This window comes from Myotis brandtii, unplaced genomic scaffold (assembly GCF_000412655.1).
Source record: "Myotis brandtii unplaced genomic scaffold, ASM41265v1 scaffold344, whole genome shotgun sequence".
NCBI classification, from domain to species: domain Eukaryota; kingdom Metazoa; phylum Chordata; class Mammalia; order Chiroptera; family Vespertilionidae; genus Myotis; species Myotis brandtii.
The window spans coordinates 5,522,803-5,536,130 of NW_005363247.1; the positions used below are offsets into that span (position 1 = coordinate 5,522,803).

At 43.0% G+C, this 13,328-nt stretch overlaps 2 protein-coding genes across 5 annotated transcripts in view; both read right to left on the reverse strand.

The window, feature by feature from the left end:
* Nucleotides 1–13,328, reverse strand: part of FAM172A (family with sequence similarity 172, member A) — a 357,065-nt gene that overhangs the window by 107,743 nt on the left and 235,994 nt on the right. The window contains exon 10 of one of the 4 annotated variants that reach the window (XM_014543965.1): nucleotides 1,077–1,356. The exons of the other annotated variants lie outside the window; for them this stretch is intronic. Within the exon in view, the coding sequence (XP_014399451.1) occupies nucleotides 1,343–1,356 (14 nt within the window). The 3' untranslated portion in view covers nucleotides 1,077–1,342. Of the gene's footprint in view, nucleotides 1–1,076; nucleotides 1,357–13,328 lie in introns of those variants that run through there. 4 annotated transcript variants of the gene reach the window in all.
* Nucleotides 3,252–4,359, reverse strand: POU5F2 (POU domain class 5, transcription factor 2). Its single transcript, XM_005871501.2, has one exon. The coding sequence runs from the start codon at nucleotides 4,357–4,359 to the stop codon at nucleotides 3,340–3,342; it is 1,020 nt and encodes a 339-aa protein (XP_005871563.1). The 3' UTR covers nucleotides 3,252–3,339.

Consider the following 13,328-nt stretch of genomic DNA (forward strand, 5'->3'; position numbering starts at 1 on the left):
GGCGCCGCCCCCTGTCACTCACAGAGCCGCAGGGCGATCAGGGGGTTTGGGCGCTGCCCCCTGTCATGCTGATCCCGGTGCCGGGAGCCTCGCTGCTCCGCTGATCCCGGTGCTGGGAGGCCTATTACCCTTTTACTATATAGGATAGAGGCCTGGTGCATGGGTGGGGGCTGGCTGGTTTGCCCTGAAGGGTGTCCTGGATCAGGGTGGGGGTCCCCACTGGGGTGCCTGGCCAGTCTGGGTGAGGGGCTGAGGGCTGTTTTCCGGCTGGCGAGTGACTAAAGCTTCCAACCGCTCCTTGTTTTCTTCTCTTTTTTTTTTTTTTTTTCTGGGCCAGCTTTAGCTCTGAGGCCTCGCTGCTGAAAACATAGATACAATGTTGCGGTCCGAGCCCGGCTGAATGGAAGCCCTTTTCTGGGGTTTTGTTTAGCTTCTTATTTGCAACATAGTATATAGTTGCTTAGAGTTGCAACTGAGAGGCGGGCAAGTGAGGCGGGGAACGTTGGAGTCTGCAGCAAGCAAGCCTCCCTGCTCGCTTCAGTGCCTGGCTGCCGGCCGCCATCTTGGCTGACAGTTAATTTGCATATACTCTCTGATTAGCCAATGAAAAGGGTAGCGGTCGTACGCCAATTACCATGTTTCTCTTTTATTAGTGTAGATAATACAGTATTTAGTCTGAACTGGAAAGGCTTACATTAGAAGTGCTTCAGGGCCATTACAGGATACTGAGCTAAAGATACCCAGACAATTTAGAACACTAGGAATGACCTATTAGACAAGTACTGTGGCAAGGAAAACTCTTGAAAGTAAAGTGGCTAAGGGGAAGGTGTTTCATAAATTCTGAAACTGCAGATCTACAGTCAGGGTACCTTTTGAAAATGTGATTAAGTTATCATCACTATCTTTAAAGAAAATGAACATATATTGTACAAATACACTATTCTGCTTATACTCTAAAGGGGCCCAGTGTCTTCAGGTTAAAAATACCTGCCTTGTCTAAAGAAAACAAGATAAAAGAAACACTTGACAAGGAAACATTTTCAGAATGGCGGTGAAATACTATTAAGCAAGTGGTTGGAATTTATGCTTTTAATTGAGGGAGGGGGAAATCTGGCGACTTTGAAGACTTTGGACTGTTGTTTGGCATCTGCCTCTACTAACTATTCCACTGAAAAAGTTGTCACTAAAGATACCAGTGGCACAGCTGTTAGTGAAATGATATATCTTACTTGATAGATGTTACTTGATCTCTGTACATTTGACACTGTTAACCACCAACACCACACTTGGTTTTCTTCCAACTCCAAGGGTGGTTCTTTCTCATTTTTGAGGGATCTTATTATCAATCTTCAATCTCTGAAAAGTATGAAATTTTTAAATATCAAGGTTTCCCCAAGGTCTAGCCTTTTCTCTTTCAAGAGCACCAGTGATGGAAAATCTCATTTTAAATGATGTAAAGGCTGATCAGTGACTCATAAGTACCTGCCTAAGCCAAGACACAGCAGCTGTGAGTGGTGCAGCTATACAGGTGCTGAGGCAGACCCTGGGTAGACAGACCCTGGGAGCCGTTACCATTTCTCCAAATCTGCAGGGGCTGCAGAATTCAAGGAGCAGCCTGGCCCACAGCCTCCTAACAGCATTTAGGAGCTGGATGTTCACAGCTCAATTGCAGTCATTCATCCTGACAGTAAGCACTGCCTGACCCTCTACAGAAACATCTCCCTTCCTAGGCTTTCCAGAGGGCTGTCTAGGCAAAGGAAGGAATGTGGTTGGTGCTGTGTGACTTTTAGTAGGATAGCCCAAGGGTAAGTGATTAATCACCTATTAAATCTAGGGCCAACCAATTGAAGTTTAGCTCCATTTTCACTAACCTCTCTTTCTTCAGACACTGAGAACAACAACAACAACAAAAATACATACATTGAAATAAATCAGAAAAACTAGAATAAAAAAGCTTGTTCTTTGAAAATACCTATGGATGACTTCTTTGTAAGATTGATTAAGAAAGAAAAACTGACAAGACTAGTAAGCAAAAAGAACATACACTCAGATATAACATATAGTAATAGATAAGTTATAAAACAATAAATATCACATGCAGAGATATGGCACCAGATGTGGGAAAACACAGTCTGAATGGTATTTGTTTGGCATATGATGACCAGAACTGACCCGTGTAGAGGTAGAAAGCCAGAAAAGACCAATTTTATAGAAGAGATTCGAAAAGCAACTTAAGATGTACCATCATAAAAGCCACCAGAGAATGTTGTATCACCTATCACAAATATACTCTAAAAAGCCTATGAGCTCAAGCCCTGGCCAATTTTGCTCAGTGATTAGAGCATCGGCCCATAGATCAAAGGATCTTGGGTTTGATCCCTGGTCAAGGACACTTACCTAGGTTGCAGATTTGATCTCCAGCCCCAATTGGGTGTGTGCAGGAGGCAACCAGTCGACGTCTCTCTCTCCCCATCCTTCCACTTTTTCTCTAAATATCAATGGAAAAAATATCCTTGGGTGAGAATAAATTTTTTTTTAAAAAAAGCCTTAAGAGGTTTTTTAGAAAGTAAGGGAAATTCCCAGGGAATAAACCAAATGGAGCTCAAAAGCAGAGAATTACGCCGGAGCTGAGCCAATGCGGTCCAGTTTGCCAATCTCAGTAACTAAGGGGTCTAAAATACAATGACGGTGGCAGGACAGGAGCTAAACCTGTTGGACTACATAAGGTGGAGATGTGAATTGAGACCCCCACTTTAAGCTGGGGCACTCTAAAGAAAAGGTGAACTAGAAAAATACTGCATCTTTCAAGAAGGAGAGAACAAGCAACATGCGTGTTTCTTTAAGGACTCCGGGCAGGCTCTGTGTACTCCTCTATTCCTTCCTCAAACCTTCCCCTGAAGGGAACTAATATCCTGGACTCTGTGTCTGGGTTTACACGAAGCTTTACGTGTTCTGATAAAAGTGGTATACTGCAAGTCTACTGGGCCTTGAGTTTTTCACTCATTATTGTGTATAAAAACTAAATGCTGTTTACTAATAACCACAAGGAATGAGACACAATTAACATTCAATTAATAAAAAAAGAAACAAAATATCCGAACCATCTATGTATTGTAATGTATTTTAAAACCAATGCTAGGTAAAAACAAAAGGAAAAACACAAAGCAGAATAAACTTCAATTTCCATTCCTAAGTTTTTAAAAATTACTCCCACCCTATGACCCCTTCCTACATATGGATTCTTAGCTTCTTTCGACAGTGAAACAGAACTAATGCTGAAGCCCCGACGGGAGCGCCAGGGATGTTTCCCAGCACGACTCTCCCCAGAAGGGCAGGCCCTCAGTTGGAAAGCCTGGGGGCGCCCGGAGTGGTGCTGGGGGCAGAGAGGAGGGCGCCTCCCTCAGGGAAAGGGGCTGAGGAGTACAAGGGTGTAAAGTAAGGTCCCCCATAGCTGGGGGGACCAAAACGGAGCCCCGATGCTAGGGGAAAGCATACTGTTCCCCCTGGGAAAGGAGGCCTGGCAACCCCCACCTCCTCCGGTGGACAGAAATCATTAGTTGGCAGACTGCCCATCTTGCTCCGGTTATAGAACCAAACTTGGACCAGGTCCTTCCGCAGCCGAAGCTGCCCAGCGATGCGGCTCATTTGCTGGGCTGTGGGCTTCGGGCACTGCAGGAAGAATTGCTCCAGGTTGTTTCCGATGCGCCTCTCCCTGCTTGCCCGTCTCCACTTCTGAGCCTGGTGCAGGATCATCTCCATTCTGCATAAGCCCAGAAGGTTCTTGGTATCCACTTCCTCCAGCCACTTTCTCAGCAACGGGCGCAGCTTCCACCTGTTGGCGAGGCTGAGCTGCTGGGCCTCGAAGCGGCAGATGGTCGTCTGGCTAAGCACCTTTCCAAAAAGAGCGCCCACAGCGAACCCCACGTCGGCCTGCGAGTACCCAAGGGTCATCCTCCTCTCTCTCAGTTCCTTGGCCAGCTGTTCCATCTCTTTCTCCACAGCCGAGAGGTCCTCGGGCAGGGCCAACCTCGGGATGTACCGCAGGGCGCTGAGAGGTCCGCGGAGAGTGCCTTCCGAAGGGCTGTGCAGCCAGGCCCCCGCCTCGCCAGTTCCGACCCGGGCCTCGCAGGGCACCACCCCACCCCGCAATTTGTATGACGGGGGATTCAGGGGCATCGCCCACACCTCAGGGCCCGGGGAGACTCCCATCTGGATACCCGGCCTGACCATCAAGCTGCCAGGGGCCGCCTGGGCACTCAACCAAATTGGGGTGTCAATACCCACTGGCATTGGCCCTCTGGGCCCGCCCCCACCACCAACTGGCTGAGGGGACAAGTGGGAGGGCTTGCGCTCCGCCATGGAGTAAAACCGCACCCCACGCAGAAGTCTGGTAGGAACTGGTGGCTCTCGAGGCTTCACAACAGCCACCTACCTGCCTTGCCCTCGAGCCCCGCCCCCCAGAGGGTGGAGATGGCAGTGCAGGCAAGAGAAACAGGCCAAGGGTGTGTTCCGCGGTGGGGAAATCCAATAGACCCACCGGTTAAGTCTTAGGGTCTCCAGGGTTAAGGAAATGCGTCCTCTACCCTGAACTTTACTTCCAACTCCCTCCCTGAGCTTTGCACCTCCAAGCTGCCTGGGATTCCTTAGTCACTGCCTCCATCCTATCCCTGAAGGGACCTAGTTATTTACTTACAGCTCTTCAGAACTCGGGTATCTAATTCCTTTCTTCCACATGATTTGAACGACCCCATTTGGCTTCACAAACGTTTGTTAAACGTCTATATGCCAGTATCTCTGGGACTGGCCTTCAATTCATTAACTGTCCCCTCATGCTATCTTTATGGTCACAGTACTGCCAATAGTCTCTCCTTTGCACACGTTCATGCCCTGTGTCCCAAGAAACCTAAACATCGCTGCCTGACTTTCCAGTTAACATTAATTTGCTGTCAGATTCTACCCCTCACCTCCACACTTTGCCAGATTCCACTCTCTCACGGGGCCAAGTTCTCAACTAATTCCATGTTTCTCCCACCAGCCCTTCAAGTCCTTTGCACCTCATCCTACTTCGGCTTCCAGGTTCAGAATTCCTGCCTATAATGGAGACCTACGTGCTTCATCTCCCTTCCCCTCTGGAGGCAGGTCTCTGGACTGGCCTTACCAGCTCTTCCTCACTGACTGCTCCCTGCAATACCTGACTCACCAACACCAGGTTCCCCTCATCCTGGCTCCTTGCACATCAGAGACCCAAGAATCTTAGAATATTTTCCCCTCCACTATGTCTGCAGCTCAGGCACCCAGTCTTAGGACATGGGTGGAAAAAGCCAATGAGGAAGGGGGAAGAGAAGAAAAACATCAAGTTCAAAGCTTCTAAGAGGACAGTGACCTGGGCTGGACAATCCCGTTCACTCTCCAATTCAAGCATGATGTGTTTCTGCCACCACGTCTACTGAAATTGGTCTTCTTGAAATCATTGGTGACCTTCCAACTGTCAAATCTGATGGCTTTAAAAAAAATCCTTATCTCACTATACTTCTGTGTAGTATCGGACAACGCTGACTACTCTTCTTGCTCCTTTTCTTTTTTAAATTTCCATGAAATGCTGGTCCCAGCCAAATCTGTATTTCAGCCTTGACTTTTAATTTCCAGTTCTGTATTTCCCAGTGCCCCAAATAAAATTCATTATCTGCACTTCTACACCTGCTTTCCTCCAAGGCTCCCTAAGCTGGTTAATGGCATCATCACTGAAGCTTAAACCTAGGAGTGGTTCTTGACCTTGCCTATACTTTGTAGGGAATCAAATCTTACTTTAATAGGTCTTCTAAAACATCTGAACTCTGTCATCTTCTCTCTAGTCTCATTTTACTGTTTTAATTTAGGCCACATTACTGGCCGGTAGCTATGATGCACACTGACCACCATGGGGCAGAGGCTCAATGCAGGAGCTGCCCCCTGGTGGTCAGGGCACTCCCACAGCCAACCTCCCGCAGCTAGCCAACCTCCCACGGTCCCTCCCCAGGTTGGCAGGCCCGATTGGAACTAGGCAAGATGGCCCCAATTGGCCCCGATCACCGTCCAGGCCGAGGGACCCCACCCGTGCACGAATTCATGCATCAGGCCTCTAGTAACATCATAATTAACCTCCTCTGCACCTCCTTTCAACTTTATCTTGCATACCGCTGTTAGAGTAATTTGCCAAAACCCAGACCAAACCTGACCAAACGAAAATCTAACCATGTCATTTTCCTCTTAAATTTTTTTTCAAAATCTAGCCCCTCTTCCCGCAGTCAACAATATCAACAATGAAACTCCTGAGTGTGGAACACGTGGCTTTTCACCATTTGGCCCCTCCCTTTTGTCCTCCTTTCTTCTCTCCATGCCTCCCTCTGCCAATTCTTTCCCAGCTTCATCTACCAAACACCCCCAACTCCCTGCGCCCCACCTAACTGCATGCTCAGTGAGAATATCCCACTTTGCACTAAAGATGCCATGCTTTCATGATTATTACGTCTTATTCATGCTGTTCCTTCTGTCTGAAATGACTTCCCCCTGCTTCTTGGTCTCAATCTCTCATGTCATTCGGGCTTCTGATCTAATGTCATCTCATTAGACACACTCTCTAAAACAGCACCTATCACTCTCTGTTTCCTTCAGTATCCTTTATTTATTTATTTTTTGCATTAGCAGTATTACTATCTAATATATAATTGTTTGTCTATATGTTTATTGTCTGTTTCCCTGCTGCCAAGAGAGCAGGGACTATGCCTAGTTCACTGCTGTCTACAGTGCTTACAACTGTGCTTGGCTCACAGAAGGTGCTCAGTAAACATTTGCTGAACAAATGAAGCATCATGTATTTCTAGTCACCTTTAAGATACAGGTTAGAGGTCACTATATGATAAAGCCTTCCCCCAGGCAGTTAGTTACTGCTTTTGTGGTTCTCCCCTTGACATATGTTTTCATTATAACATTTATCTGAAATTATTTATTTTATGTCTCCATCTTTCCAACTAGAGTGTGAAGTACTTAAGGGCCTTATTATAAAGCCTGGAACATAATAGAAACCTGACTGATATACTGTCCAATAAAGATTTGCTTAATGAATGAATGAGTTTTCATCTTTACAATTCTGAAAGTAAATCACATTTAGCTCGAGTTTAACCATGAGAAACTTGACCTTCCCATCCTTTCTCTCCTGTACCAGAATAAGGTCCTTAAACACCTCTTTCAAGATGGGGGGCTAGCACCATGAGACTAAATTTAACAGCTCTACAGGTAATGAGGTTGTGGATATGGCTGTGTATGTGATGATTTGTTTGTTGTCTGCATCTCTACTGCAATTACAGTCAGAATGTGTGTGGCCAAGAGCAGGGCCCTTGTCTGTCTGGTTCACTGTGAAATCCTCAGCACCTGGAACTACATCTGGCACAGAGTGGGAAGCCAGTTTAATGTTAAATAAATGAATCTCTGCAGTGTTAATGGTGAAAAGATATCCATATTTCTTTGTGATAAGTTTCAAGATGATGGTCTATGAAAAATAGTTTACAATATATAAAATTTTGCTTAAGAATACTTTTGCTCATATGTACTCTTTCCAGGTCTACCTACATGCTATTTTTTTCAAACTTACAAAGCAACTAGAATGAACAGAATGAAAGATCACAAAGAGGAGCAACAAAGAGCAACTGTATAAATTAAGGCCCACATATGGAAACCAGCCCCTTTGCAAAAAAGCACCACAGAGAAAAAGCTCAGTTGTCTAAAGCAACAGTTTACTAAAAACATTTTTAGTGAATTGGACAAAAGTTCAACTGAACTTGAGGAAAGCTTATTATATTAACTGAGCTGAAACGTAGTAGCTAAAACCATTTACTAATTTAAAAAATAAGGCTATATTGACTTGAAGTGTTTTAAAATTAACTTGGATGCTCTTAATTAAGGTTTTCTCTGTACTTGGTCAGATTTCATCTGCCAAGGTGCCTATCTCCTGGTTTATGCATATGTGCTGTCACAAATAAAAGCCCATACTCTTAAGGGAAGTCTTGACATCTCCTTAAAAGTATATTTAATGGGCTATGGAAATGGGGTGATCCGGGAAAAAAGGCAGGAGCACATTTGGCTGGAACAGAAATAGAGTTCAGGGGAAGGCAGGTGATGGGGATGCCCCAGACAACCAGCACTGTATGGGCTGTGGTGCTTGAAAAGCTAATCCATCACCTTCAACAAATACAGAGGCCTCTCAGTAAGTGATTAGATTACAATGTAAGAAAGCAGCTCAGTCTTATCCATAGGGAATTAAGAAGTAAGGATAAGAATCACAGGATCCCAGGCCCCGTATATTTAGAATCTAAATGGAGAGTAAAAAAACTGTCAGAAAGCAGGACGGCTACACTTGCACAAGGAAAAGTTAACCATTTCTATTATTAGGATCCTGGAATTAAAAGAAGTTAACTTGTAAGCAGAAATGCACCAAGTGTTAGTATATGCATTATTAGGCTCTCCCTAACTATCCTTTATTCCAAGACGGCAAGACCAACTGCCAAGATCCACTAACGGTTAAGAAGCAGGGAATAGTGGAGGCCAGGTTAATAACAAGCATCCTTGTAGGGCTTGGCTCAAGTCTCCTCTCTTTGGCAAGCTCTGCCCATATTCTTAGGACCACAGTGATCTCTGACCTCTTTGAACTCCCCGCCTTTCCACTCCGATACCCTGGCTGCCCTAAACAGTTAGCTGCAGCTTCATGTTTTAGCTCTCTATGTAGGAAATATGGAACCTCGCAAACAGACATTACAGATATGATTTATTTTGTAGTTATGTAAAAACGTGCTAATGCACATGCTATCTTCAGTGCTCTTAGCATAGCAAGTGTATAAAACACCTGATGTGAGGGAAGTCTGGCTTTGACTTACTCCATCATGCTGATCAATTATCTCATTGGTTTGGAAGGTAATCTTTGCTTCCTCATTTCTCCAAAAGCATCTCTCCCAGAGTTGCTCATGCTCCAGATAAAGGACTTAAGAATATATGTGAATTAATTTTTGTACAAGGGGACAAGCTATAGTCCAGCTTCATTCTTTTGCATGTGGCTTTCCAATTCTCCCAGCATTATTTATTAAAGAGGCATTCTTTCTCCATTGTGTGTTTTTGGCTCCTTTGTCAAGAAGATGTGCTACATATACACAATGGAATACTACTCAGCCATAAGAAAAGATGAAATGCTGCCATCTGTGACAACATGGACAGACCTTGAGAATATTATGCTAAGTGAAATAAGTCAGTTAGAAAAAGCTAAGAACCATATGATTTCACTTGCATGTGGGATATAAAACTGAAACTCACAGACACAGACAGACAACAGCACGGTGGTTACCAGAGGAAAAGGGGTGAAGGGTAGAAAAGAATAAAGGGGGCCAAATATATGGTGATGGAAGGTGAACTGACTTTGGGTGGTGGGCACACAATGCAGTAACAGGTCATGTATCAGAAAAATGTATACCTGAAATGTATATGACCCTATGAACCAATGTCATCCCAATAAATTTAATAAAAAAGATTATATGTGAAGTTTCATTTTACATATATGTGAAATATGTCTCCAAACAACACACACACACACACACACACACACACACACACACACACACACGTCATAAGAGCCCAACTTTTTGAATGTGATTAACTCAACAGAGCAGACCAGATGTAAGAATGGTGTAAAAGTTAGAGAGGGTGATGGTGTTAATTTTACAGTTTCCCCCACTCTGCAGAGGCCCTAGAAACTCAGCACTGACACCAAAGGGCAGGTGTAGATCCTTAAGAATCACATTAATCAAGGAGCAAAACAGAAGGCAAAGGCAGAAGACAAGATCCAGAGACCGGCCACTGGGAAGTCCCACTCTGAGTCTAAGAAGCAAAATCAGGAATTCAGTAAAACTGTGGCAGCTGAGTACAGAAGAGTGACACTTTCCACCTCTCAGTGAGACAGTTAGCACCACACATTACAACAATTTAGTTCACTAAAACTACTTCAAAACAACTGAAGTAATTAAACTATCAATCCTTTGTGTGGATTTTTAAGTAGAAAACAGTGTAAGACAAAGTGAGACATCAAAGACATGTTATGCAGTTAAGAAAAAATGACACCCGAAGGCAAATTACATACAACAAGAACATTAAAGTTGTAATAACACAAAAAAAGAGTTAATCAAGTCAGTGTAGCCATTAAACAGAGTCATTTATTGCTCTATGAGATAACTCACAAGGTAAATAAAAATTAACACTGTTCTGCTGAGGTGATAACAGGAGCAGGGGCCAAAGGACAGTGATACCAGATGCTTTTATTCTTACAAAATATATAGAGAAAAGTTAGAATGTTGCCAATGTAGAATTTCCTTGATTTTCTTAATTTTAGATAAAGACTGAAGAACTTTTAAAAGCAAGAGAAACAGAGACACTAGTATCTTTTTTGAGAGGGGAAAAAAAAAAACTTTTTGCTGTTATTCTTCTTGTCATTTTACTCATATATGATACAACAACATAGACTACAAAGAGATTTAGAGTATACAGAAAAAATCTTCCCTTTTATTTTATACATCTGTGATATTCATGAGCTATGAACTTCTGGTGCTGTGAAGTAATATTAAATATAAAAACCCCATGGCTTCACCAGAAGTGAAGAATTTAAGTATCTGCATAAGGCAGGCAGAGCAGTTGAGTTGAGTAGGGGTGGGTTGAAAGGCACGATGGTGATGAGTCAGGTATATTCACAGATAGACAAAGTTTAAAGCAGCGGTTCTCAACCTGTGGGTTGCGACCCCTTTGGGGGTCGAACGACCCTTTCACAGGGGTCGCCTAAGACCATCGGAAAACACATATATAATTACATATTGTTTTTGTGATTAATCACTATGCTTTAATTATGTTCAATTTGTAACAATGAAATTGGGGGTCACCACAACATGAGGAACTGTATTAAAGGGTCGCAGCATTAGGAAGGTTGAGAACCACTGGTTTAAAGGTTCTTGTTATGCCAGGCAAGATTTAAAGACATGGCTTAGGTGACTTTGCCCTGAAGTCACCTAAAAGCTTTATGGATGTTCTTGCACTGATTACTGCAATCGGGGCGCACTCACCACCTTCTACATTTGAATCTGTGCTTCGCTTCCACTGTAGAGCAGGAGATGCACAACTGGTTTAACATGAAAATTTTCTATCATGCTGCACAGTAAAATACACTTAACAGTACAAAAAGCTTATGACTAATGCAACCAGTAATTCAGGATGTAGCATGGGCTCAGAGAAGTGAATGAGAAGTGGACTAAAATTTCTGTTTACAGGAGATAACTCTTTTAGATACTGAGAGAATTAATTTTTGTTAACTAGATTTCCAATTAATTGATTTTGGTGCCATTATATTATAAGTTTTGGTCCTCTGTGAATTCCCCTGGAATCTCCTTTAGACACTATGAACTGAAGCAAGAGAAACAGAGACACTAGTATCTTTTTTGGGAAAAACAAACAAAAAAAGAACACATTCAGTAACATGACATGCAGTAATGACCATGAAAAATTCAAGAGGCAGTAGCAGACTTAAAATGACAAGTTCCAATACAGTAACTTCATCTAAATATGTAGATTAAAAACTCCTTGTAGCATTTTAAACCTGACAAAGCCCTTGGCTTTAGACAATGAGGCAATAAATTAGCTGATAAAATGGAATTCTCTTTCAAAGTCACATCACTATGATTCTCAAGGTCTTAAAGACATGCAACCAGGCTATCCAGCTTCTCTTTTGAGCAACACTCATGCCCAAATCCACATTTATGTTCCTAGAGTCCATGTAGCCCCCAGTAGCTACTCTTCATTCTATGTGTGTGCAAATAACATCAGACAGATGAAGGTTTCTTCTTCTGAAAGCCTCAGAACTTTAGGAAGCAATTGTAACAAACAAGTTGTCAATGGAAAACTGAAAACAAGATTTCAATTATCATTATTTATTTAATGTGAGGTTTATTAACTATTTTCTGAATATTTGACTATACATTCACATGGTTCAAGAAGTACACCAGGGTATATAGTGAAAATATGCATTATTTATTTTCATTTTGTTGCCTATCATAACATTAATGTGGTCAACTTCCAGCTAGAATTTGACATTTTGCTCACATAGAATTTCTTGTAATAATTTAAATTCAAGGAAAACATTTGTCTTTTAAGATTGACAGAAATGTAGATGAAACATAAAGGAAGAAGCCAATGAATTTAAAGAAGTTTCTCATAAGAATATGTGATAGGGCAGGTGTCATTTTGAAAGGAAGGCAATGTACTAAGGAACTGACAGGCGTTGTGGGAGAAGAGGGAAGAATAGGACAGTAGCAGGAAGAAGAATGAAAGGAAAAGAGTCAGTGCTGAATTTAAGTAGGTTTAAGAGAATGAGAAATAAGGGAGGATACTGAAGAAGAGAAAAACTGAGAAGTTTAAGTACTATACTTCTTCTGTAGAAGATATACTGGGAGGCTCCAAGATTTACTCTATAATGAGACATCACTAGAATCAGGACTTACATAATATAGAAAATACAAAGACAGAAGCAGGAGAGAAATGATAGAAAGTTTCCTCAAATATATATATAGTAGTCGACTGGCTGGATAAAATAACTACCATGTGTTGCTTTGCATAGAAGTGTGGGACTATAGAAATGACTGTACAAGCTGAAACCAATAAAGTAATAATAGTAATCAATGGGAAAAACTATGGTTGTTCTGTGGCCTTTAATTATTTTTTTGTCAAAAGATTATCAATCCCTTTACTGTCAGCAAAAAATAAATGGGAAAATGAAAAAAAAGTAAAAATAGTTGTATTCAGTACACCACAATTTAAAACTTAGAAACATTGAGAATTAAGATACTTTATTTTCTTTTTTCAGTTTTTTAAAAATTTATTTTTAACTAGTGGCCTGGTGCACGAAATTTGTGCATGGGGCAGGGGTGTGTGTGCCCCTCAGCCTGGCCTGCATCCTTTCCATTCTGGGACCCCTTGGGGGATGTCTGACTGCCGGTCTGGGCCCAATCCCACAATCTGGGACATCCCTCTTGCAATCCAGGACCGCTGGCTCCTAACCGCTCACCTGCCTGCCTACCTGATTGCCCCTAACCACTCCCAGCCTGCTTGCCCCTAACTGCCTCCCCTTGCTGGCCTGCTCGCTCCCAACTGCCCCCCCCCTCCCGCCAGCCTGATCACCCCTAATTGCCTCCACTCCAGCCTGCTTGCCCCAACTGCCCTCCCTTGCCGGCCTGCTCGCTCCCAACTGCCTCCCCACCGCCGGCCTGATCACC